The sequence below is a fragment of the Eucalyptus grandis genome, chromosome 3 (genome assembly GCF_016545825.1).
Source record: "Eucalyptus grandis isolate ANBG69807.140 chromosome 3, ASM1654582v1, whole genome shotgun sequence".
Taxonomy (NCBI): Eukaryota; Viridiplantae; Streptophyta; class Magnoliopsida; order Myrtales; family Myrtaceae; genus Eucalyptus; species Eucalyptus grandis.
In genome coordinates this window covers 55,210,581-55,235,673 of record NC_052614.1, presented here as the reverse complement: position 1 = coordinate 55,235,673, position 25,093 = coordinate 55,210,581, and the positions used below count along the sequence as shown (strand labels likewise).

Sequence of the window (25,093 nt, the reverse complement as noted above, 5' to 3'; positions counted from 1 at the left end):
GATTTTGAACTCCCCTTTGGTAAAAGCAAAACAGCTTGCCATTATAGATGCCCTTTCAACTCCCCAGAGATGACAAATACCATAGATCCAAAGTTCCTTCATCAAGCATCACTAAAACGTCGAGAACAAAGAACTGCTCAAAAGTCACAGATTCACTTAACCGCACCGAGCGAGGACATGCCGAAGATGATCCATTCTCACAGGTCATCGCATGCATTATACACAGCGAATTTGCCACACCCAATAGTCACAAGCTTTTCAACTCCCTTAGTAAAGAAAATGATGAAATTACTGATACAACATACCAAAATACAAGATGGCTCTTCAATTGGAAGTTACATTATAGCGATACATAGGACGCCAATTCACTGGAGCAAAGTTTGCCTTGCCTTTATCAAAAGACACCTTCAGCGACTTACACCGAGATGAAAAATGTAATATGGTGATGAACTTCCATATAGGACTAGCTACTATACATAAACCAATCTACAATGACCAAAAGATAAATGGAACACTGATACAGAAACTTTCACACTCAGATCTCAAATGAGTTTCTGAGTTTACGACTTTGTGAGCGACAAACATACTTAGCCGAGCCCCTAAACAGAGTCGAATTGTCTCCTCTCTTCTAATATAGACCTGAATATATGAGCCACGGGCTCGGTTGCAGATCTAGCGTTGTGAGGCACACTTCTAATAACTCTTGTTGGCTGGTCTGCCCAGCGAAGCTGATGTCCCGTTTAGAAACCACTGGAGCACCAGGAAAAAGTGGGAGCGCTTCTTTCCCCTCTGAGGATTATACATACCCAAGTCCCTCTGGTGGTTTCTCGTTTAGACTGCTAGCTGTGCTTACCTGCAACTCACTGTCTTTATTTGCTTGGAATTTGATCTGAGCAACTCATCCTTTTCTCTGCTTAGATATGTTAGATAAATTCAGATGTTGCAGAATTGGCGTCCAATGACTGAGAGTAACCCCAAGGGCCCATTTTCATATCAAACCCAAGTGTTGGATACTTTAGCAGTTTTCAAATATTTATGACTGCCATGAAAGTCACCATTGTGTAACGAATTTGCGTTGGTTTTGCAATGGCCATATAACGGCTTTATATCATTTTATTTATTTCTTCATAAACTCTTAATTATTTTATAAGTCTATGCAGCGGTTATCTTCTTCAATAATTACCATTTTATTTATAATGATTTCCTAACTACTCTCTTTTATTTGAATATAAAATTAAAACTTCAAAACACGGTCAAAAGGGAGATACTGTATTAAAAGGAGAATAACATTGTTCTGTTCCTTCTAATATTCAATGTGAATTATGGAATAATGCCCATTGTGTCTTGGGAGAATAGTCGCTAGAACCTATCGCACCAAGTTTCGTATTCCAAGGGATGGAATCATCCTTAAAACAATACTTGCAAGCCTCAAACGATTGACTTTATTTTATCATATTTTAATAAAGGATTTCCAATGGTTCTTATGTTTTCGTATTACCTAACATTTTTCTAACAATTTTAAGGATAATAGCCTTATTGATTCTCAAACTGAAATTGTTGCCGCTACCACTGTCATAGCCATTGCCACAATTGATGCCTCTAATTCCGCCGCTCTAGCCGTCGCTGTCGCCATCAGTTTTACCATGTGTGTCGTTCAATTGAGCTTTGGTACGTTCTGTTTTGTTGTTATACCGAATTCTTGTTTTTGCTAATAGACCATGCTTTAATGACGCTGTGGATGTTTTTGTCATGTTAATTGAAAATAAGAAAATGGACTGATTTGAAGGACTTTGACATGCTTGAATGTCGAGTATGAGTTCGAATCTTTGACCCGTCTCTATGTAGTTTGTGAATAGGGTTACTCTCATTGAGCTTAGTCATTGTGAGATCAAAGGTACAACTCTCACTCTACGCATTGTTTTTTTCTTTCATCATTTTCTATTGGATCAGTTCACTCCAAAAAAGAAAATTACTATGTTAATCATCGCTCTAATTCATGTGTTGACTGTCAAGTGAAGAGATAGAAGATCGTGATGTGTTAATCTCTAGGTTATTATTTGTAATTAGTCAATAATGTTGATGCAAATTGAATTTCCTTGTGATGTGTCCTATGCTGGATGTCCAAAGAACTAACAAGATTTTCCATCAATTTGACATTAGTTGATTTGCCCCTTAGTTGATTTGGCATCAATCTATATTTTGAGTTTTATTTACTGCCATGTTTGTATATATTAACTATGAATAGTTTCTGAAAAGATTTACTGCCGTATAAAACTACATGTGATGATATTTGATTTCAAGCCAGACCAGATCTTGTTACAAGGTAACACTGGTATTTGTGTGCTCGATTGTGTCTAAAGTTTGTGTCATTAAAATTGAATAGCTTTTTTTTGGTAAATTTTTTTTTTTGGTACAAAAAATTGAATAGCTTTGTCTACCATATTTTACAAATTTGCATTGTTGGGATTTTTTTTTTTTTTGGTAATTCATATTTAACACAGAGAGGAAGTTTTGCAGAATCATAATTGCACTTAATGACCCTTATTATGTGGATTTATTATTCATTTTTGGGTTTCGTTAGCCTTTGAGTTCTGGTTAACATTTTTAAAGTAACATTGTACCATTGACAGCGTAGATGTGATGCGAAAATCCCCAAAAACTTTATCTCTTCATGGGGATTATATTGGACATCCTGAGTTTTATTTTGGAGGTCCTGGACGGATTGAGTTGTGCCCCTGATTAGACATCGCGGCTGCTTGTTTCTTGCTTTTCAGCCTGATCCTCATATGGCGGATGTTAAGAACGGAGTTTAAAGAAAAAGCAGCATCAATGTTTCCGTTTATTTTTCACCAAATCGAAAGCCTTTCTTACATGTCTTAGAATTTAGACCTGATCAATCGGCGGGCTAAAGTAAACCTGGAGGCATGGCTCAAGCTTGTATTCTCTGGAGCTGGCCGGAGCCCGCTCATCAAGTTAAGCATGAAGTCCACGCCGGAACACAATAACAAATACGTATCGGTGAATCTTCATTTGTCCAAAATATAAATCTCATGAATTTTATACCACAATCACAATGCCTTTTATGAAGTATAACTAGCTGGCAGTTTCCATATTCGAATTATATACTTCAGATCCCTGATCTTCTTCTGCTAAAAGAACACAGTGGTATTTGGCAGAAAAAGTCATAAAGGTTGACCTTATTTTTGTGTTGATGTGAACTGAAGTAATCAAAGTTCAATCTTATCATGTCTTTAATTCAGTTAAACTGATCAGGATACCCTTTTCTTTTCCTTCGATTTGGCTTTAGGTTGGCAGTTGAGTACTTCCCTGTTTTTAACGGAAGCAAATATGGCCAGTGAGCAATTACAGTGGCGAATCGGGATTTTGCAAGGTTTTTGCCTTTCTTGGATAAACATTGCATTCTTTTGAACATTCCCTTTTTTGTGTTGTCTCAATCCTTTATAATCCCTTCCCCTTTAGTGATTTTCCAGCTGAGAAGCAAAAGGAACAATGGAGAAAGTGGGATTTATGTTTCTCTTGGCTATGACATTGTGTTGTGCCACAATGGCTAATAGTGTATCGAGAAAATCGATGAACAGAGAGGCTTCAGAGAACGAGGATGACATTGATAGGAGACTCAGGCTTCTTAATAAGCCTGCAGTGAAGAGCATTCAGGTATAACATTGCCTTGGACTCCTCTTGAATAGGCTTTCTGCTGATATTGATTCATGGTTTGGAAAACCAATCTGTGAGATTTACATCAAACCAGAGACACCCGCCTTTTCCGCCATTTTCGTGATTTCTTGGCCCGGAAAAGACTTCTTTTGTTTTGGAGGGCAAAAGAAATCTCCGACCCGTTTTCAGGATTTCGGCCATTTTGCATCAGCTTACGCTGATATCTCATAAGACTTCAATCTTTCGATCATTTGCCGTGTCTCTTTATATAACAATGTTATGGAACTCAGTTCCAGAACCACCATCGAACATTTGCTTTTGGTACAGATCCCACGTTTTTCCAGAGCCGTTTCAGGAAAAAGTGATTAACATTTTTGGAGTTTTACTGCATATGTGCCATAAGATCCAGCACAGTTTTGCTGTATTCCAATTTGTATTTCACCGCTCAATAGAACTGACGATATGAATATGTGATATGCATTTCCCACCCCACCCCTTTTTTCATTTCAGTTCTGGCCTGAAAGTAATGCCATATATTGGATCACAATGTCAAATTTTTCTTCCATGTCCCCAGTACTTTTGTTGCACCCATCCATCTCTCTGACGCACTCACTCAGACACAACAGAAAAGTGCCGTTTCAGACACCCATTTGTTTGTCAGCTACTTAATGGACATGATTAATCAAATCTTGTCTTCCACTAAATCAAATTGCAGACTGATGTCCAGTTTTCGTTTGATTGATAGAGTGCAGACGGAGATATCATCGACTGTGTTGACATGCATAAACAACCAACCTTCGACCATCCCGCAATGAAGAACCACGTCATTCAGGTCCAATTCCAAACCTTGGCTCTCTTACTTACAATTGACATTTTGGTCACAACATTTTTTGAGTCTGAAAAGTTCTAAATAGCTCAAATTTGAATTGAACCAGCTAGTCTCAGAGAACTCAAATGAGTGGATTGCACATTTTGATCTTATATATTGAAAGCAGCCTGATTTTTCCTTTCTTCTCTTTTTGGGATATTTCTCGGTAACCTTATTTACTTTTCTTCCTTCAAATGCAGATGAAACCCAGCATTGAATTGCCTTTAGAAAACAAAGCAACAAAAAGTGAGCCCTCAAAACCAGTAATATCTCAGACTTGGCAAAAGAGTGGAAGCTGTCCTAAGGGAACTATTCCCATCCGGCGAATCCGGCGGCAAGACTTGTTGAGAGCTTCTAGTCTCGAGCAATTTGGGAAAATGTATCAGCCTCAGGACCACGTGGCAAATTCAACCCTCAATGAAAATGTTCGAAACTTGGTCATAAATGGAACCAAAGTCTCTCTTCCTTATACACAAGATCGTTCTGTAAGCATTCGTTTAACTGAATTCAATGCCCCTTGTTCACTTGCTCGTGGAAACTTGTTCCCTCACACGTTCAAAGTCTAGTAATGCCATTTCGCTATGTTTCTTGGGCAGCAAGCAGTCCTTTTAACAGCAGGGTTCAGCTACATAGGAGCTTCGGGCGACATAAACTTATGGAATCCGAACCTTGATTTGCCAGATGACTTCACTACAGCCCAGATATGGCTTCTAGGCGGCCCCGGCGATAAGTATGAAAGTGTTGAAGCAGGATGGATGGTCTGTCTTTCAGTTTTAGTCTAGGCCCCTTTCACTTATAACCGGTTAGTTGTTGGTTATCTCTTGAGATGGCTCAAAAAGATTTTCCTATTCTCAGGTGAACCCGAAGTTATATGGAGATAAGCAGACTCGACTTTTCACGCATTGGACAGTGAGTACTCTGCCATCGTAATAGACCATTTCTTTTGGACGGAGGTGAATCTTAAACTGATCGTGTTTTTTCCATTTCTTTTATACTCAGGTCGATGGAAGCAAAGCCACAGGCTGCTTCGATTTGACCTGTTCTGGGTTCGTTCAAACTAGTACCGACGTGGCCCTCGGCTCTGCCCTGGGCCCGATATCTTCTGAAGGGGCACAATATCAGATATCAGTCGGTTTGTTCTTGGTACGTAAGTTATAAATCTTCATTGCCTTCTTTACTTGCGGTAGACCTGATTGACAAATCCTTGCTTGGGCGGGCTAGTTTGACAATCAACTACCCAAAGGTGTCCCTGTGCGCTTGGACAATGATTTGCCCTTTGGGCATGACCACGACAAAGCTAAGTGGGGAAATATTCGACAAATCACGATTATACTCAATGTCAATCCTGACTTAGCCACTCAAAACTGTTTTACAATTTCATTGGACTTGGGTCTCGCCATTAATTCAGGTTTAACTTAAAAAGTTGCAAGTCCTCTTTCTGGAAATATTATTTCTGAGCAGAGATAGTTATCATTGAACCAGGATCCTCATTCTACCAACTGGTGGCTACGCCTCACGAACAACCTGGTCCTCGGGTATTTTCCGGGATCCCTTTTCTTCTACTTGAAGCAAAAAGCCATAATGGTCAACTGGGGAGGTCAAGTGTACAGTACGATGGTGAAGAAGTCTCCTCACACCAGAACTGCCATGGGAAGCGGGGAGTACTCGGAGGCATTCCACGGCCGCGCCTGCTACATCAAAAACGTTAGGATTGTGGACTACTCACTTTCACTCAAGTACCCTGAAATGGTTCAGGTTTACAATGATGAAGTGTATTGCTACAATGGAAACAACCATAGAGATACGCCGGTCGATGAGCCTGTTTTCTACTTCGGTGGGCCAGGACAAAATAATTTCTGTAAGTGAGTGATATGTGAATGTCATGCAAGTATTGCAGACAGAAGTTCCTTTCAGAGAATTTCACTCGTCACAGGCTTTTGAACTCCCTTCAGTAAAAGTGAAATAGCTTTTGCCACGACAGATCCCTTTCAGACTCCCCGGAGATGACAAATACTTTTGATCCAAAGTTACCTCATTGAGCATCACTAACACGCCCATAACAAAGAACTGCCCAAAAGCCGGAGAGATTTACTTATGGGCACCGAGCAAGGACATGCCGAAAACAATCCACCCTCATGCATCATCGCATGCATCATACAGAGCGAATTTATAGCACCCAATAGGCACAAGCTTTTCGAATATCTTAAAGAAAATGATGAGATTACTGATGCAACAGGCAAAACACAAAAATGCTCTTTGGTCAGATCGTAGCGATATATAGGACGTCAATTCACTGGAACAAAATTTACTTCGCCCTTAACAAAAGACACCTTTAGCGACTTACACCTAGATGACAAATGTAATATAGTGATGAACCATATAGGAATGTCCAATTTACATAAACCAATCTGTAATGACCAGAAGATAAATAGAACACTGATACAGAAACTAACGCTCACAACTCCAATGAGTTTTCTGAGTTTACGACTTTAAAGAGACGAACATAGTCAGCCAAACCCCTAAATGGATTTGAGCTGTTTCTTCTCTTCTTTTATAGACCTGAATATTCGAGTTACGGACTCGGTTGCAGATCTACCCGTCAGGCACACTTATAATAACCCTTGTTGGCTCTTCCGCCTTATGAGCCTGAGATCAGCCTTCAGAAGCCCCTAGAGCAACAGGAAAAAAACGGGAGCGCTTCTTTTCCCTCCAAGGATCGGACATTCCCAAGTCCATCTGGTCGTTTCTCTCTTGGACTGCTCGACATGCTCACCTGCAACTCACTGACTTCATTGGCTTGGAATTTGAACTGCAAAACTGATCCGTTTCCCTGCATAGGTGTGTTAGATGAATTCTGATGTTGCAGAAGATGAATTCTGATGTTGCAGATTGTCAACTTCCCCTCTGGATAATTGGCGTGTTTGATCATATTGGACAGATCGAGAAAACTGGTTCGTTTGTTCTACAGATGAACCTGAAGCATTGAAGCTCATGACGGGCATACCGTACGTGGGGAAATAACTCTGGCCTTGTGGAGGAACACCTGAAGGGAACCCAATTCCTTGGTGATGACGATGCAACGGAACTCCATGAGCAGGGTTTGGGATGTTTGTAAAATATGGGCTTAAAAAAAAAAGAAAAAGAACTATTCTGCTTCTTTTGTTCTATCTTCTTTTATAAATAAAAGGGTTCATATTTCCTTACCAAAAAAAAAGAAAAAAAGAAAGAAAGAGGGTTTGAAAAGTCAACAAAAGAGGAAAAAGCAAACATCCCAAATTCTACTATAACGGATATCTACCATTATGGTCCTCGCAAAATTTCTTCCCAGGAGAGTTGACTGAGAAGTTTTGCCTAAGCCAGAAGCACCCACAATTTAGAAGATATAGTGACCCAGCAATCAACTTCTGGACCTGTAAATGCATTGAGATACGTTACTACTACCAGACTTTGCCAAATAATTCCACTGAAGAGCGACATCCAGCGTACCTTTATCAGTCTATGCAACTCAAAGACTTGAACTGCTAACACTTTCTGTCGACTGAAATGAGTAACAGGGAGTTATGTCTAGACAGAGACAATAAAAAATTCATCGACTTAGGCATACAAAAGACAAGCAAATACTCCAATCAAATCAGATGGTCAATAGCATAGATCTGGATGAACAACAGTCTACCCAAATTCTACTATAACTCCTTATGAGGAGTTCCACACATTGGAAGGCATGAAGCATCCAACTAAACTCATCCAAAATCTGGCCAGTACTAAGAATGACAGTAGCAGAGCAATCACAGGCAAAAGTACTTCAAATATTGCCTTGATATCTCCATAACCTTGCACCTAAATTTTCTATCTTTTTTTATCACAACATCAACTACCCTTACATCAGGTACTGTGCACAATACCAAAGCTAGGACTACAGCCGATATATTTTCTAAAACCAGACAATTAGTCTATGAAGATCATAGAGTCAGGATTCATATGCACCAAAGCAAAATTATACCTAGAAATTGCATATGCAGAATGGATTGGCATCCATTTCTGATACCACAAATACCAAGGTGCAACATGACAAATAATCCTTTTGGTCACCATATCACTCGGAAATGGTCCAAGACATGTCACCGGACTACCTTCCGCCATGTCCCCTGCTGCACCATGCCCTCATTATTACTGAATGCTCACAATATGGCAAGCAAGAACAAGAGAAAACATGGAGACGGAAATATTTCTAGAGAGAAAATACAATGGCACAATGAAGGAGAGAATAATGGGAGAATTGCATCCAAAGTCCTTAAAATTTGACCTTTTTGCAGTTTAGCCTGAACATTACAAGTTCTGATGACTCAACTTCTATAACCAAACTGGACAATTTAAAAAGAATACTTTGAATCTTTTTTACATGCAAGAACAAAATCACAAAAAATTGAGAGTAAGGCAATAACAGCCTCAGATTTTAAATCTGGATGAACGTGTCCGGGGTTAAGCATACAGGCACTTACTTGACAATTGCTCTCCTGACTTTCCAGAAATGTTTTTAATCTGTAATGAAGATTTTGGATGCATCGCCATTCCTGCCAGCGTCAACTATGAGCAACACATATCTCATTTAAGATTTCCATACCAAAGCTATTAGGCTCAGGTGGACATCTCTGGTTTTCTCCCAAACAAGTATCAGATCTTGGCCTTTGCAGATTAACCGAAGTGATAGCTTTGTGACAGTTGCTTTCCAGTAATTCTAACCCAACGCCTAACGATTCCAAACTTTTCAGTTGAATCCTGGCATGTATGTCAACTGGAAGACTTGTGTATTTGCATATTGGACAGTTAACTCATCATCCAAACTCATTTTCCATTTAAATGAACATGACAAATATACCAGGTCTCATTGGCAGTCACTGGGACAAATGTTTCCTTTTTTTTTAATGCTAAGTAGGGCTTCCATTCACACCTTGACTTGATCTTTGTTTGGCCTATCTTTGGTATGACATTGCAAAACCAACATTGTATCTTCCTCTTCTGTGTATCAGGCTGACTCTGGGAAAAAAATCGGCTGCTTTGATCTCACTTGCCCTGGTTTTGTTCAAACGAGCAGCAAGATGGCCCTCAGCACGGCCATTCATCCCATCTGGACAAAGGATGGCCTTCCCTATCAAATAACACTTTATCCCTTAAGTGTCAGATAGTACTGATCTATGACCACATTGAGATACTACTCGAAGAATTCACAAATTAGTTACTTTTAGCTTCTTTGATGAATTGAAAGATGTTGGCAAAGACTTTTCCGTGCAATTTCAGATCCAAACACCAATAAATGGTGGGTTCAATATGATGAGAAGACGAATGTTGGTTACTTCCTGCCCGAGCCACTCGCCTACCTACCTCAAATTGCACAGACCGTGCAGTGGGGAGGCGAAGTGTATAGCTCAAGAATAGGGAAATTTTTGCCCCACACCTCAACATGGATGGGCAGCATGCAGTTTTCCTTAAGAATTGAGCAAATAAGTGACGAGGGTACGGGTCTGTGACAACTTGATGATCCTGAAGTTCCCGGAAGAGATTGACCACTACACAGAAGAGTTTAACCTTGGGGATATTGAAGATCCTGAGTTTTATTTCGGAGGTCCTGGATGGAATGCGTTGTGCCCTTGACTAGACACCGCGGCTGCTAGTTTCTACGTTTTTCAGATTGATCCTGGTACGGCAGATGTTAGGAACAGAGTTTATAGAAAAAGGACACTTATTTTTCCGTTTCCTTTTCACCAATTGAAAGCCTTTCTTATATGTCTTAGAATTTCAGACCTGATCAACCGGCAGGCTAAACTAAACCTGGAGGCATGCTTCTCATCAGGTTAAACGTGAAGTCCAGGCCGGAACACCATAACAAACTCATGTGGGTGAAGCCATAACACAGTAATTGAAGATTGTATGGGCTTGCTGGCTCGGCTTAAATGTGTGGAAGTAAACCATTCTCATCCCATCTATTAAGCACTTCAGGTCAACAGGTTTATGCGAAGCCAATCAGTTTGCGGATTGGATTGCCGAAGCCCATAGATTAGAGTACCTCCCTTCTAATTGGCTATCTAATCCCTTGGGGATTTGGTGTGTTTAGAAGTTTATTGTGGTTGTCTTCCTAACTTCGCTGGTTAAATGTAAGTGATATGTTTCAACCAAAAAAAAAAAAGAGAGAGAAAGCCACATTTGTCCAAAATATAAATCTCGTAGATTTTTATGCCATAATCACAAGGCCTTTTATGAAGTTTGACGAGCTGGCACTTCCCATATTTAAATTATACTTTAGATCCCTGATCTTTTTCTGCTAAGAGAAAATTCATGCTCTTAATCAGCATGCCTGGAAAATTTTCTTGCAGTGCAGGTCATTTTCAGTCAGTTTATCGTGCATTGCTGCAATCTGTGAAGAACACAATGGTATTTGGCAGAAAAGTCATAAAAGTTTATCTTTTTCTGTGTTGACGTTAACTGAAGAAGTCAAAGTTCAGTCAATCTTGACTTAATTCACAAGAAACAATCTGGTCGGTGTATCATTGTCTTTTCTTTCTATTTGGCTGTTTGTTAGTAAATGCGTACCTTCTGTTTCAACCGAAGCAAATGTGTCAAGTGATCAATCACAGTGGCAAATTGGGATTTTGCAAGGTTCCTGGCTTTCGTGGACAAACATTGAATCGGTTTTGCACTTTCCATTTTTTGTGTCATTTCAATCTTTTTTAATCGCTTCCCCTTCAGTCATTTTCCTGCTGAGAAGCCGAAGGAAGAATGGAGAAAGTGGGATTTATGCTCTTCTTGGCTATGGCATTGTGTTGGGCCACAATGGCTAATAGTGCATCAAGAAAATCAATGAATAGAGAGGCTGCGGTGGACGAGGATGATATTGATAGAAGACTCAGGCTTCTTAATAAGCCTGCAGTGAAGAGCATTCAGGTATCATATCTCCTTCAACGCCTCTTTGAATAGGCTTTCTGCTGATACTGATTCATGGTTTGAAAAACCATTCTGTGAGAATTTCATTAAATAGGAGACGCTGGCCTTGATTTCTTGGCCCGGAAAAGCTTCTTTTGTTTGGAGGGCAACAAAATTCTCCGACGTGTTTTCTGTATTTTCGGCTACTTTGCATCAGCTTACACTAATATCTCATAAAACCTCGATCTTTGAATCATTTCTGGTGTCTCTTCATATAACAATGTGATGAAAGTCAGTTCCACAGCCATCGCTGAACATTTGCTTTTGGTACAAAACCCATGTTTTTCTGGAGCCATTTCAGGAAAAAGTGATTACACTCTTGGTGATCAACTGCACATGTGCCATAAGATCCAGGACAATTTTGCTGTATTCCAAATAGAACTAATGATATGAATACGTGATATGCTTTTATTCTCTCTCTCCTTTTCTTTCTTTTTTTTTCTTTCTTTCTTTTGTTTTTCTTTTTTTTTCAGTTTTGGTCAGAAAGTAATGCCATATATGGGATCCCCACAAATCACCATATAAGAAATGTTAAATTTTTCTTCCATGTCCTCAGTATTTTTGTTGCACCGTACTTCAACCATGCAACCATCTTTTTGCTGCAGTCAAATCTACAGTACTCATACATTGGCTCGAGTTGATAAGTAGAGGATGTGGTTGTAATTTGAGTTCTTTCAGAAAAGTTGCTCTCTTTCTCTCTCTCTTCCTCTCACGCACGCACTTACTCAGACACACAAAAGGAAAGTGAGTTTTCAAGGCACCCTTTTGTTCGTTAGCTACTTAATGGACACAATTAATGAAAGCTTGTTCACTCCCAGTAAATTAAGTTGCAGACTGATGTCCAATTTTGGTTTGATTGATAGAGTGCAGATGGAGATATCATCGACTGTGTTGACATGCACAAACAACCAGCCTTCGACCATCCCGCAATGAAGGAGCATGTCATTCAGGCCCGTTTCCTAACCATAGCTCTCCTACTTACAATTGACATTTTGATGACAACATTTTTTCAAGACTCATAAGTTCTAAATAGCTTTTATTCTAATTAAATCAGCTAGTCTCAGGAACTCAAACAAGCGGATTGCACGTTATCATCACACATATTGAAAGCAGCCTCATATTTCCTTTCTTCTTTTCTTTTTTTTTTGTTTTTTGTTTTTTTTTTTTTTTTTTTGGGGGGTGGGGATTTCCTGGAAACCTCATTTACTATCCTTTCTTCAAAATGCAGATGGAACCCAGCATTAAATTGCCTTCAGAAAACAAAGCAACAAAAGTTGAGTCCTCAAAACCAGTAATAGCTCAAACTTGGCAAAAGAGTGGAAGTTGTCCCCGGGGAACTATTCCCATCCGACGAGTCCGGCGGCAAGACTTGTTGAGAGCTTCTAGTCCCGAGCAATTTGGGAAAATGTACCATCCTCATTCACAGGACTACGTGGCTAATTCAACCCTCAATGAAAATGTTCGAAATGTGGTCATAAATGGAACCCGAGTCTCTCTTCCTTATACAAAAGATCGTGATGTAAGCATTCCTTCAACTGAATTGAACGCCCCTCGTTGACTTGCTTACAGAAACTTGTTCCCTCACATTTTAGGGTCTAGTAATATTATTTCACTATGTTTCTTGTGCAGCAAGCAATCCTTGTGACAGTAGGGTACAACTACATAGGAGCTTCCAGTGACATAAACTTATGGAATCCAAACCTTGATTTGCCAGATGACTTCACTACAGCCCAGATATGGCTTCTGGGTGGCCCCGGCAATAAGTACGAAAGTGTTGAAGCAGGATGGATGGTCTGTCTTTCAATTTCAGTCGGGGTCTCTTTTACTTACAACCTGTTAGTTGTTGGTTATATATTGAGATAGCTCAGAAAGATTTTCCTATTCCCAGGTGAACCCAAAATTATATGGAGATAAGCAAAGTCGGCTTTTCACACATTGGACCGTGAGTTCTCTATCATGATAGACCATTCCTTCTGGGCGGAGCTGAACCGTTTAATTGGTTGGCTTATCTTCCTTTTCCTCTATTACATAGGTTGATGGAAGCGTTTCCACAGGCTGCTTCGATTTGACCTGTTCTGGGTTCGTTCAAACTAGTTCTGAGGTGGCCCTCGGCTCTGCTCTAGGTCCGATATCTTCTGAACGGGAACAATATCAAATATCAGTCGGCATCTTCTTGGTACTTAAATTCTCAATCTTCTTTGCCTTCTTTACTTGCAATAGACCGGATCGGCAAATCCCTGTTTGAGCAGGCTAGTTACATTCAAATGCCCAAAGGTGTCCGTGTTCCCTTGGACAACGATTTGCTCTTCATGTCAATCCTGACTTAACCGTTCCAACCATTTTACAATTTCATCTGAATCGTGTTCGCCCATTAATTCAGGTTTAACTTAAAAAGTTGCGAGTCCTCTTTCTGGAAATATTATTTCTGAGCAGAGATAGTTATCATTGAACCAGGATCCTCATTCTACCAACTGGTGGCTACGCCTCACGAACAACCTGGTCCTCGGGTATTTTCCAGGATCCCTTTTCTTCTACCTGAAGCGCAGCGCCATAATGGTCAACTGGGGAGGTCAAGTGTACAGTACGATGGTGAAGAAGACTCCTCACACCAGAACTGCCATGGGAAGTGGGGAGTACTCAGGGGCACTCCATGGCCATGCCTGCTACATCAACCACGTTAGGATCGTGGACTTCTCACTCTCACTGAAGTACCCGGAGTGGGTTGGGGTTTATAGTGATGAAGTGTACTGCTACAATGGGAACAACCATAGAGATGGGTATGTCGGCGAGCCTGTGTTCTACTTCGGCGGACCGGGACAAAATCATTTCTGCCCATGATGATGAGTAATATGTGAATGTCATGCAAGTGTAGCAAACAAAATGTCCTTCCAAAGAATTTCATTTGGGGTCACAACCTATTGAACTCCCCTTCAGTAGTAGTTAAATAGCTTTTGCCCCTACACATCCCCTTTCGGTTCCCCAGGGATGACAAATGCTATAGGTCAAAAGTTCCCTCATCAAGCATCACTAATACGTCCACAACAAAGAACTGCTCAAAAGTCGAGATTTACTTATGGGCACCAAGCGAGTACATGCCGAAATCAATCCGGGAAATCGTGTCATCGTTGAGCGATTTTACAGCACCCAACAGTCATGAGCTCAACTCCCTTGATAAAGACAAGGAATGATAAAATTACTGATACAACAGGCAAAACACAAGATGGCTATTCGATTGGAAGTTACACTGTAGTGATATATAGGCACCGATTCACTGGAACAAAATTTACCTTACCAAAAGACACCTCTAGCAACTTACACCGAGATGACAAATATAATCCGGTTATGAACTTCCACATAGGATAACCTAATTTACAGACCAATCTATAAGGACCAAAAGACGAATATAACACAAATACAGAAGCTCTCACGCTCAGAACTCAAATGAGTTTCCGAGTTTATGACTTTATGAGAGACAAACATAGTCAGCCGAGCCCCTAAATGGAGTCGAACTGTTTCCTCTCTTCTTGTATAGACCTGAATATTCGAGCCACAGACTCTGTTGCAGATCTAGCGTTGTGAGGCACACTTCTAATAACCCTTGTAGGCTGCTCCGCCTCGCGAAGCTGAGATCCCCCTTCAGAAACCGCTGGAGCAACTGGAAAAAGTGGGAGTGCTTCTTTTCCGTCTGAGGATTGGACATTCCCAAGTCCCTCTGGTGGTTTCTCGCTAGGACTGCTTGCCGTGCTCACCTGCAACTCACTGTCTTTATTGGCTTGGAATTTGATCTGAGCAACTGATCCTTTTCTCTGCTTAGGTAAGTTAGATGAATTCTGATGCTGCAGATTGTTAACTTCCCCTCCAGATAATTGGCCCGTTTGACCGTATTGGACAGGTCGGGAAAACCGGTTCGTTTGTTCTACAGATGAACCCGAAACGTTGAAGCTCATGACGGGCATACCGTACGTGGGGAAATAACTATGGCCAGGTGGAGGAACACCCGAAGGGAACCCAAATCCTTGGTGATGAGGATGCAGTGGAACTCCATAGGCAGGGTTTGGGATGTTCGCCATCATTGGAGAAGAGTTGTATGGCCCACATCCTCCACAAGCTGTTCCCGTCAATCCAGGCACAGGATAGGGCTTGTAAACAAGCCCCTCTGAAGGAGACATGACAGGGATCAACCATTGCTGCCCCGATGGCTGAGGGTAACCCCATGGGCCCATTTTCACATCAGGCACAATGGGTGCAAGAGGTGGGTTTCTCATACCAGGCCCATAATCTGAAAGCTGATTGGCACTTTTGACAGAAGAAATTGATGTCTTCCCGACTGCATTCTCTGCAGAACACTCCATCTGGTGGCCAGGCTTCTCCTGCTCCTCTTTGTGGTTTGTAGTTTGTGATGGATATCCACCATTATGGTCCTCGGAAAATTTCTTCGCAGGAGAGTTGACTAAAGAAGTTTTGCCTAAGCCAGAAACATCCTCAATCAGAAGATGTGGTGACCCAGCGATCAACTTCTGTACCTGTAAATGCACAAAGATATGTTACTACTAGACTTCACCAAATAATTTCCTTGAAGAGTGACATCCAGCGTACCTTTATCAATCTATGCAACTCAAAGACTTGAACTGCAAACACTCTCTGTTGACTGAAATGAGTAAAAGGGAGTTATGTCAAAACAGAGACAATAACACATTCATTGACTTAGGCTCACAAAAAGACAGATGAATACTCCAATCAAATCAGATGGTCAATAGCATAGATCTAAACATTGCAAGGCATTAAGCATCCAACTTAACTCATCCAAAATCTAGCCAATACTAAGAATGACAGTAACAGAACAATCACAGGCACTCAAAACAAAAGCACTTCAAACATTGCCTCGATATCTCCATACCCTTGCACCTAAATTTTCTTTCTTTATTTTTCTATCTCAACGGAAACTACCATTACATCAAATATCGTGCACAACAGAGAAGCTAGGACTGCAGCTGATATATATGCTAAAATCAGACAATAATTCTATGAAAAAATACAACAAGAACATAGAGTTAGCACGTATATACACTACAGCAACATTATACCTAGACATTGTATAAACGAAGAATGGATAGGCACCCAATTCAATAACACAAATACCAAGGTGCAACATGAAACGTAATCCTTTTGGTCACCATATCCACCAAGATCAAGCTAGATATCATTTTCACCCCTTGGAAATGGTCCCAGACATACCACGGCACTACCCTCCGCCATGTCCCCTGCCGCACCATGCCCTCATTATTAGAGAATGCTCACGATGTGGCAGGCAAGACCAGAAAAAAAGATGGAGACAGAAATATTTCTTGAGAGAAAATGCGAAGGCACAATGAACGAGAGATGATCCACCATTCTCAGGGTCACCTTGCAAAAATTCTCCAGATAGGACAGTCGACCTACCTGGTCTCAGACGATCCACCGCTAAATACATGAAATACCACCTCAGAGGGACCCTGGGACTCCACACCGTTAGTTACTCTCCTCAACTATAAATCTATGAACTACAGTTTTCTGATTGAAATCAATTAATGCTCTAATGTTGAAATTTGAAGCAAAATCTCGGTATCGAAAACAAATTCAATACTACATATGAAGGCAGCAACGCTGCAGCACGTCCCTTACCCTTTTAACAAATTAACACTAAGAGCAAAAGCAAATGTCGAAGCAAAAGAATGGATAAAGTCCAAATACGCAGCACAATCCGGTGGTTTCAAATGAAAATCAAGTTATAGTTCAACCCAAGAGAGGGTACACTCATATGGTTGATATAAGTCTGAACAAATGAACAAATGAACAAAAATATTTCTCCCTTACCATTTGGAGAACAATCACAACGTGTTAGAACATATTATTGAAGAATAGTTTTTATCTGAATGTTTAGAAAGACTGGACAAGCAACCAATTGAGTTGTCTAACCGTCATAACAAGGCTTATTATCAAAACAACTAAGAAAGAAGCAATCACACAATAATGACCAAATCTGAGATACACAATACATATTCTAATAAAATAATGGGAGAATTGCATCCAATGTCCTAAAAATTTGACCATCTTGCAGTTTAGCCTAAACATTATAAGTTCTGACCACTCAACTTTCATAACCAAAGAGGACAATTTAAAAAGAGTACTTTGGAGTTCTTATTTACATGCAAGAACAAAATCACATAAAATTGAAAGTAAGGCAATAAGAACCTCAGATTTTAAAGCTGGATGAACCATCCAAGGGTAAGCATAAAGGTACTTACTTGACAATTGCTCTCCTGGCCTTCCAGAAATGTTTTTGACCTATAATCCCCACAACATCATCAGGAGAGATATCAAAGCCTGACACTGAATCTGCAATGGAGACTTCGGATGCATCGTCATTCCTGCCAGCGTCAACCATGAGCAACGCGCCACATGTTTCATTTAAGTTTTCCTTACCAAAGCTATTAGGCTCAGGTGGACATCTTTGGGTTTCTCCCAAACGAGGATCACGGCTTGACCAGGAAGATATTCCCTTCTCAATGTCTCTCGAAGTTTCTTCATTTTCGAAATCTTGTGCATGCTCATCTGATTGTGACCCATCTTCATTTCCCTGTCGTAGTTGTGCATCTGTACCACGGGATGTGCTAAAACTTGCTAGAACCGGATTTCGAGGTGCATCAGCTTCCTTCAATGATCTACGACCATTCTCTGCAGTGGCTATGTTCCTATAGGATCTTATAGAACCGTCTAAGTTTGATTCTTGTCTTGAACTGAGACCTACTGAGCTAGATCTTCTTGGATCATCACTGCAGGAGCTTTGCATCTTCGCTGTATAATTTGTAGCATTATCCCCAGCCTTACTATTCTTGTTTTTACCTTGACCTGTTCCTGACTGAACATATACGGGAACCATAAAATCATCTCCATCACCAGCATTTTTTCTCTGTTCCACTCGTGCCAGCGAATTAGCTGGACTAGTGCCGCCCGACTTGCCAGCATTCAATCTCTCAGAAAGATGAGTTGGAGTTGAAGGAGGCAAATGACGTGGGAAATACAAGTTCCGGGCAGATCCAGTCCCCTGAAATCGAATGGTTGTCTTAGTGAATTGTAAAAAGTAATAGTTCTCCCATATCAACTTACACCAGAATGACAAAACTCACCCCAATTAGCATTTTCTTGTGCAAAGAATAGTTCGATTCATTAACATAAAAACAAAACGTACACCAATCCCTAAGGTCACCAGAGAAGGAAACACCTTAAGAGAGAGGTTCACCAGATAAATGTTTTGATGATAAGTGACTCACTTTTGACATGACAAACTAAAATCCCAGAGCACTACCGATTATCATCACTCGATCCAGTCCATTAACAGATTTCCCAACACCACAGATCAACCACTTATGAGAACAACGGTGTATCACCAAAATCTACAATATCTATAGCAACTATTGACAAACTGACAGCTTCTTGAAAACTTACCTACCACAGAAAACAGTAACTTCAGGCTAAAAGATCAGGCATACTTTTTCAAGGACATGACTTAAACAGTAATGAATTCAAAGCAAACACGCTACAATCGAAGGAAGAAATACCAATCATATCATTTACCTGGTTCGAAGATGCTGGAGAAACCAAATTGCTGCTATTATTGGGATTGAGAGGCAACATCCCCGAGCCAAACCTTTGAGAAGGTATGCTGAGCTGCTCGTAAAGGGCCATCTTGTTCCTCGGAGGTGCTCTTGGCCCTCCTTTCTCTGTATCATTCACATGTAACCTCGGGAACATGGGCCCCATGATCTTGTCATCATCTTTCCCTCTCTTCATCCTCGCTCTCCCCAACTCAACACCTAATCACCAGTGCTTCTAACAGAGACTGGACATGATATCTAACTTCAGGCTCTTACCTTTCTTGCAGAAACAGAAACCCACCCAATCCGGGTATCCGAACACAAAAAAGCACCAGACAACACGAACCCACTTAATCAAAACTCAGACCCAGACAGACCCAGATAGGGGGAAGACCCTCCCTTCCAAATACCACGACTCACCCAGCTCTCCAGCATCGACCCACGCGTGCCGAGCCCCGATGCAGCCAGACCCAGAAGCCAAAAAACGATTCTTCGCGCTCCAGACGCCTCACACCGACTCAATCAAAACTCAGACCCAGACGAACCCAGATAGCCGAAAGACCTTTTCCTCCCGAACCCACGAGCAAACTAGCTCTCCAGCGTCGATGCCCGCGTGCAGAGCCCTGACGCAGCCAGACCCAGATGCCAAGAACGGTTCTTCGCGCTCGATCAGGAGAGACCACACGTTTTCCACAAGCACAGATATCATAACAGAGGAGATTGTACGGAACGGGAAAGAGGGCTTACGGTGCCAGTGCAGAAGACGAGTGGAGGAACAGATTCGAGGGAGACGGAAAAAGCAGAGGAGGGGAATGTGGAAAGGGAAGAATAGGGTGTCGAGGTTGAAGAATTAGGGATTCGCCCAGATAAGGATCAAAAGCGATTCAATCGTCTTCCTTAGAGAGAGAGAGAAGGTAGAGAGAGAAAAAGTGGCCAAAAAGCGCAAGTAGGCGTGGGCCCCGTCTGGACAGGACTAGAAGTGCCCTTTTTGATATTTAATATGATGATGTGGCTTCCTTGCCTAAGATTAAGACATCGCTTTGTCCAACGCTTAGCTTTAAACGTAGGTTTTTTTTGTCTTTTTGTCAACCCCCGCCGTCATGATGGAAACAGGACCGTCGGATTAAGTCCGGATCAGCTTTCGCGCACCACACCGAACGCGATTGGCGGAGGGTTTTCGAGAAATTGCTCTTCCGTAACCACGTTTTTTTCAAAGGTCGCGTTGAAAAGGATGCCGATCTTATCGTAAACTCGACTTGATTCTCCGATGTGAATGGACTAATTAATTACATCAAATTGTCTCCCGCAAAAAACTTGATTTCGTTCTCGCCACTTATGCCGATAGAAGCCTGCATATTTTTATTATCCAATAGTTATTTATTAAATTAGACTGGGATTGGAAACGTTATCCTGATCTGTTGTATTTTTATTTTTCTTATCCTAAAGATTAAGTTACACTTTTAAGGGTCCATTCATAAGATCCTTGTATATCATTATCATAAGGGGATGGCTCACTGGATTAGAATAAGCAAAGAGGTATTATTGCACATACAAACAAGTTACCCAAATAACAAAATTTATATCACAGCTGTTTACCATTCCGTTGAAATGGTTTCTTGATGACTAGAGTCCAAGGCCTGACTCACTCCATTTCGTCCCGCGCACACGATTAAACTTATTAAAATTGGTCATACATCCATCTCTTGATCTAGGCTATGAGTTAATTATATTAAGTAAATTAAACATAAAATGGGTTTAGAATATAAAAGCTAAAATAATATGGGTGTTGAATGAATTTACAGTTTATTTAGACACAACTTATCTCTGTGACTTTCTTTTCACTCTTTTTTGCATTTACTCGATCTTACGTTCACTCACTCTTCACTCTCGCGTCAATTTAGGTATGGATTTTCTTAAATTGAATCAAATATAGAAGTATTTTAGTAATACGAATCAAGTCAAATGTAGATTATATATAAATTGAGTCGAATATAAATCACTAAATTTTGTATTGCATGAAAAAGGGTTAAATAGAATCGGTTTGGATTAGGCCAAATTTTAACTCAACTCAAATGCGACTCAATTCAAATCCAACCCGACCCATAATTTTGGTGGGTCTACACACGTTGCAATGACAAAAAAAGATAGAGATGTTGCAAGATGAGAAATGAAATCAAAGCCGTTGATGCTCCATCTACAACCCCATGCTTTTGCTAGTTTTTTGACTTGTCTTAAATATCGGAGTGTGTCGTACCTACACGAATAAATAGTCAAAATGCTTAAGACATCAGCAAAAATACTACACAATTCCTAAAGCAACCTCCGGTCATCCAAGAAGAAATCCATGGCTTCAATCAAGCCGACCTATAGAAGATATTAACCACAACTCTAACCCCATACTAAGCAAAAAAATCAGTCTCTTCGCCTTGCAACATTTATCACACGTAGGCCCACCTGTCAGTCACGACCTCCTTCCTCTCTTCTCATCCTTCTCTCTCCTCTGCTACACTTGCTTTCTTTATTTTGTTACTCGCGCCCCGCGGCCACACGGCTCGAGCCCAAGGCTAGCGGCTGCCACGGCGACCGAGATCGACCTTAAGTAACTAAGGTTGCAAGCTTGAGGTACAATAAGTAGAGGTGAGCGTGATCCAAATGAACAGTTCTCATCTTAGAATTGAGAATCGCCCACTAAAGACCGATTTAAAAAATTGAAATTGAGAACCGTCTTTTAATTCCATGAATCTACCTCTAGTTATCTTATCTCGAGCTTGCGACCTTAGTTACTCGAGGTTGAACTCCGTGGCCACGCCAGCCGCAAGCCTTGGGCTCAAGCTCTTTGGCCATGAGGCACGAGTAAAAAGAAAAAAGAAAAGCAAGTATAGCAAATGATAGAGAATAATAAGAAGAGAGGGATGATTGATAGGTAATTGAGTTGGAATTCTTTTTTTTTTAAATATATATCGGTCATGTCCGAGTGAACGAATGGGTGGTTTTATGCTTGAAATCAAGAACCAAATCGGTACTTATCGATTCTAATAAATTGGAATTGAGAACCGAACCAGTCCCATAAGAATCGCCAGTTCCAAATCAATCCAATCTGTTCCAAGTGATTCGGATGGTTTCTGGTTCATTTGTACACCCCTAACGATAATCATGATGTCGAGCTCATCCTTAAGTGACCATGGCTGCTTTGACCTCGAGCTCTAGGTTCAATCTCGAGCTCCACAGACAAATTTGCAAGACTGTAGACTAATCGTCCACAGGCACTGGCCTTTGGATCTAATAGCCATAGTTGGGAGAAAAGTCATGGATGCGGCGACCTAGTACAATAGACAGAAAAAGAAAAATGGCCATATTTGTGTGCTCCAAACTTGAGCTGCCATGGCCATCCCAAGCTCTGGACTTTGAGGTCGACCCCAGCAGCCGTGGGGCACGAGAGACAAAAAAAAAGAAAAAGGAAGAAGAACAGCAAAGGAGAGAGAAGGACGAGAGGAGAGGGGGCGAGGCAGCGAGGGAGGGTGAGAGAGGGAGACCGTGACCAACAAATAGACCCCAAAAAGTGAATGAATTAATATTTTTTTGCTGAGTTGGCCTCAAAGTTGTACCTAATATTTTTTTCACCGACCTAACCAAGCCATGGAATTAGATTTCTGTCAATCCCGCCAAGCACCTCTCTCTCTCTCCCCCCTGATGCGCAAGGTCGGGAAGGGGGAGGTGTTCAATGGAGCCACCTGTACCTGTCCGGTTTATTCAACTCTCAAATATCCTGTCCTGTCCCCCCCCAATTCTCTTTTCCCTTTTCTCCGGTCGTTGCTGCTCAGAGAGACAGAGGGAGAAATCGTGAACTGCGTGGTTGGTTGGTTGAGCATCGCGGAAAAGAGAGTTCTGCTTGACCGACTTTCAGTCGCCCTCGATCCCACCTTCCGCCAATCGCCGTCCTCTTTGCAATTTCTCAGCCCCATCGAACGGGCCTCGGCTGGCCGCCGTGTGTCAGCCCGCTGCTCTCTCTCCCTCGACATGGAGGACAGCTTGCAGAGCACCCACAAGCGCGGAATAAATAAAGAAGGTCCCCTCTCTTTTTGGGCTCCTTTTCGATCTCGACTCATTAAAAAATTACGAACTTTAGGAATCGAAAAAACCACGAGCGCGTTTGTCCACTATCGATGAGAACAACGAGAGATCGATGCTAAGATTGCGTGACTAAACTGGCGCATCGCACAAGCTTAGATCCTCGACGTTGGATGCGAAAATTTTGGAAAGTGGAAAAAGCGGGGTGTGGAAATAGTTTTATTTTCTCTGAAGGGTGTAGGAGAAATTTGCTTTTGCACGTCAGATGGATCCAATTCTCAGATGAAGCCCATTTGCACTTTATCCTCCTCCAGCCCACCATATCTTTTTTCCTTTCTTTTGCAGGCCCTGGGTCTTTAGCAAAGCCCAGCCCAGTTCACCTGCTCAGGAAAGGGGTAGTGGGAGAGCTCCTCCATTTGGCATCACTGCTAAAATATACATGCTTATCTATTCATCTTCATTGCTTCTCTCTCTCTCTCTCTTTTTATCACAGCTCTTGTCTTGCTTGGTTGATTATGCTAATATGACAGACATGACTGTTGAGCCGATTATCCTGGTGATTTGACACGTTTATTCGATTTGATGGTCAAGCGAAGTGGCACCTCATTGGATTAGAATTGAAATCAAAATTTGAAATGTAAAATGGAGCAAGTTATAATGAAGTGCGTGTCGCATTTTTTAAATGAAAAAGGAAAGTTACAAACCCCAAGCACTGACCTTAGGTATAGGATGCCATTTCGGTGGGTGAAATGCCACTCCAACCAAAGCTAGTGGGTTAGATTTTGTATTAGAAGAGCAAGAAAGAAAATTAATCTATTAGGACATATTTTAATAAGCATGTGGGTATCTTATTGTCTATCAAAATAGTAAATTTTCAAAGGGATATTAATTTGACATTATTCTTTTCTTTTCCTGTCATGTTATATTAATTATGTCTCATATGTTAGATCATATTTATCGATAACTCGGATCATGAAAATTTTGAACTATTTACGATCTCATATTAGGTATTGCAACACAACATTTTTTATTTAATATTTGAATAGGGAACTCGTCGAATCTAAAATTTATGTGCTTTTTCCCTTACTAGGGATGAGTTTGACAACCGATCAAATATTAATAAATTCTATTATTATTTTTTTTGGAATATATCTAGAACAAAAATCGTTTAATAATTTTTTTGTTTTCGAGAACAAAATCAAGAAATAAAAAAAAGTTATTTTTTTGTTTTCGGAAATAATTCTAGAATCAAGCCTAATTTTCTTATTTTCTCTTCTCTTCCTTTTCTTCATCTTCTTCTTCCTTCTTCTGGCCTGCTACCAACCTTGGCCATGGCCGCAACCTCACCGAAGCATCATCATGGCTTGATGTTGCCTTGACTGGGCAACACTAACCTAGTGGTGGCTTTGCGAGGCTAAACCTCGCCTAGTTCATGGCGAGCTCATGTTGTTGTGGCTTGGGTCGCCAAGGGCCGGCGATGCTTCAGAAGGTCGCCGATCCTTGTCTGGCAATTAGAGTAAGGAGAAGAAGAAATGGCAAAAAGAAAAAGAAAAAGAAAAAATAAAAAAAATAAAAATTTATATAAATTATGAAAAGAAAATAGTTCAAATTTTAAATTTTAAGGGTTTTACTAAATGCATTTTTATTTTAAAATAAAAGTTTTGATTAGTTACTAAATGCTTTCAAATATTCATAAATTGTTTTCAAGAATAAAATAAAAAAGCAGTATCTTAAAAATAGAATGATTAACAAACGCACTGTTCTTTACACAAAAAAATAATAACTTTACCCAAAAAAAAAAAAACAAACGCACCGTAAATATCATATAGAATGTAAGAACCGTAAAACGACATGATTTGGTGAACCAAACGAC

General features: G+C 40.7%; 3 protein-coding genes across 3 annotated transcripts; 2 read left to right on the top strand and 1 right to left on the bottom strand.

The window, feature by feature from the left end:
* Nucleotides 1–3,564: 3,564 nt before the first annotated feature.
* On the top strand, nucleotides 3,565–6,409 carry LOC104439963. Its single transcript, XM_010052961.2, has 6 exons — nucleotides 3,565–3,675; nucleotides 4,744–5,028; nucleotides 5,140–5,301; nucleotides 5,399–5,452; nucleotides 5,543–5,686; nucleotides 6,026–6,409. The coding sequence occupies exons 1-6, from the start codon at nucleotides 3,565–3,567 to the stop codon at nucleotides 6,407–6,409; spliced, it is 1,140 nt and encodes a 379-aa protein (XP_010051263.2).
* A 4,959-nt stretch (nucleotides 6,410–11,368) lies between these two features.
* Nucleotides 11,369–14,356, top strand: LOC104439962. Its single transcript, XM_039309800.1, has 5 exons — nucleotides 11,369–11,479; nucleotides 12,747–13,037; nucleotides 13,148–13,309; nucleotides 13,551–13,694; nucleotides 13,973–14,356. Exons 1-5 carry the CDS (start codon nucleotides 11,369–11,371, stop codon nucleotides 14,354–14,356), a joined length of 1,092 nt encoding a protein of 363 aa, XP_039165734.1.
* A 317-nt stretch (nucleotides 14,357–14,673) lies between these two features.
* LOC104437815 (protein EARLY FLOWERING 3) lies at nucleotides 14,674–20,063 on the bottom strand. Its single transcript, XM_010050857.3, has 4 exons — nucleotides 19,133–20,063; nucleotides 17,803–18,602; nucleotides 16,115–16,166; nucleotides 14,674–16,041 (listed from the first exon to the last, which is right to left on the bottom strand). Exons 1-4 carry the CDS (start codon nucleotides 19,346–19,348, stop codon nucleotides 15,013–15,015), a joined length of 2,097 nt encoding a protein of 698 aa, XP_010049159.1. The 5' UTR covers nucleotides 19,349–20,063; the 3' UTR covers nucleotides 14,674–15,012.
* Between the last annotated feature and the right edge of the window lie 5,030 nt (nucleotides 20,064–25,093).

Coding starts and splice junctions, on each gene's coding strand:
- LOC104437815 (XM_010050857.3), bottom strand. CDS start 19,348: ATGAAGAGAGGGAAAGATGATGACAAGATCATGGGGCCCATGTTCCCG. Junction 16,167..17,802: donor GCCAGGAGAGCAATTGTCAA/GTAAGTACCTTT, acceptor TACTCATTTCAG/TCAACAGAGAGTGTTTGCAG. Junction 16,042..16,114: donor AGTTGCATAGATTGATAAAG/GTACGCTGGATG, acceptor GTGCATTTACAG/GTACAGAAGTTGATCGCTGG.
- LOC104439962 (XM_039309800.1), top strand. CDS start 11,369: ATGGCTAATAGTGCATCAAGAAAATCAATGAATAGAGAGGCTGCGGTG. Junction 13,038..13,147: donor CTTATACAAAAGATCGTGAT/GTAAGCATTCCT, acceptor TTTCTTGTGCAG/CAAGCAATCCTTGTGACAGT. Junction 13,695..13,972: donor TATCAGTCGGCATCTTCTTG/GTACTTAAATTC, acceptor TCATTGAACCAG/GATCCTCATTCTACCAACTG.
- LOC104439963 (XM_010052961.2), top strand. CDS start 3,565: ATGGCTAATAGTGTATCGAGAAAATCGATGAACAGAGAGGCTTCAGAG. Junction 5,453..5,542: donor GACTTTTCACGCATTGGACA/GTGAGTACTCTG, acceptor TTTTATACTCAG/GTCGATGGAAGCAAAGCCAC. Junction 5,687..6,025: donor TATCAGTCGGTTTGTTCTTG/GTACGTAAGTTA, acceptor TCATTGAACCAG/GATCCTCATTCTACCAACTG.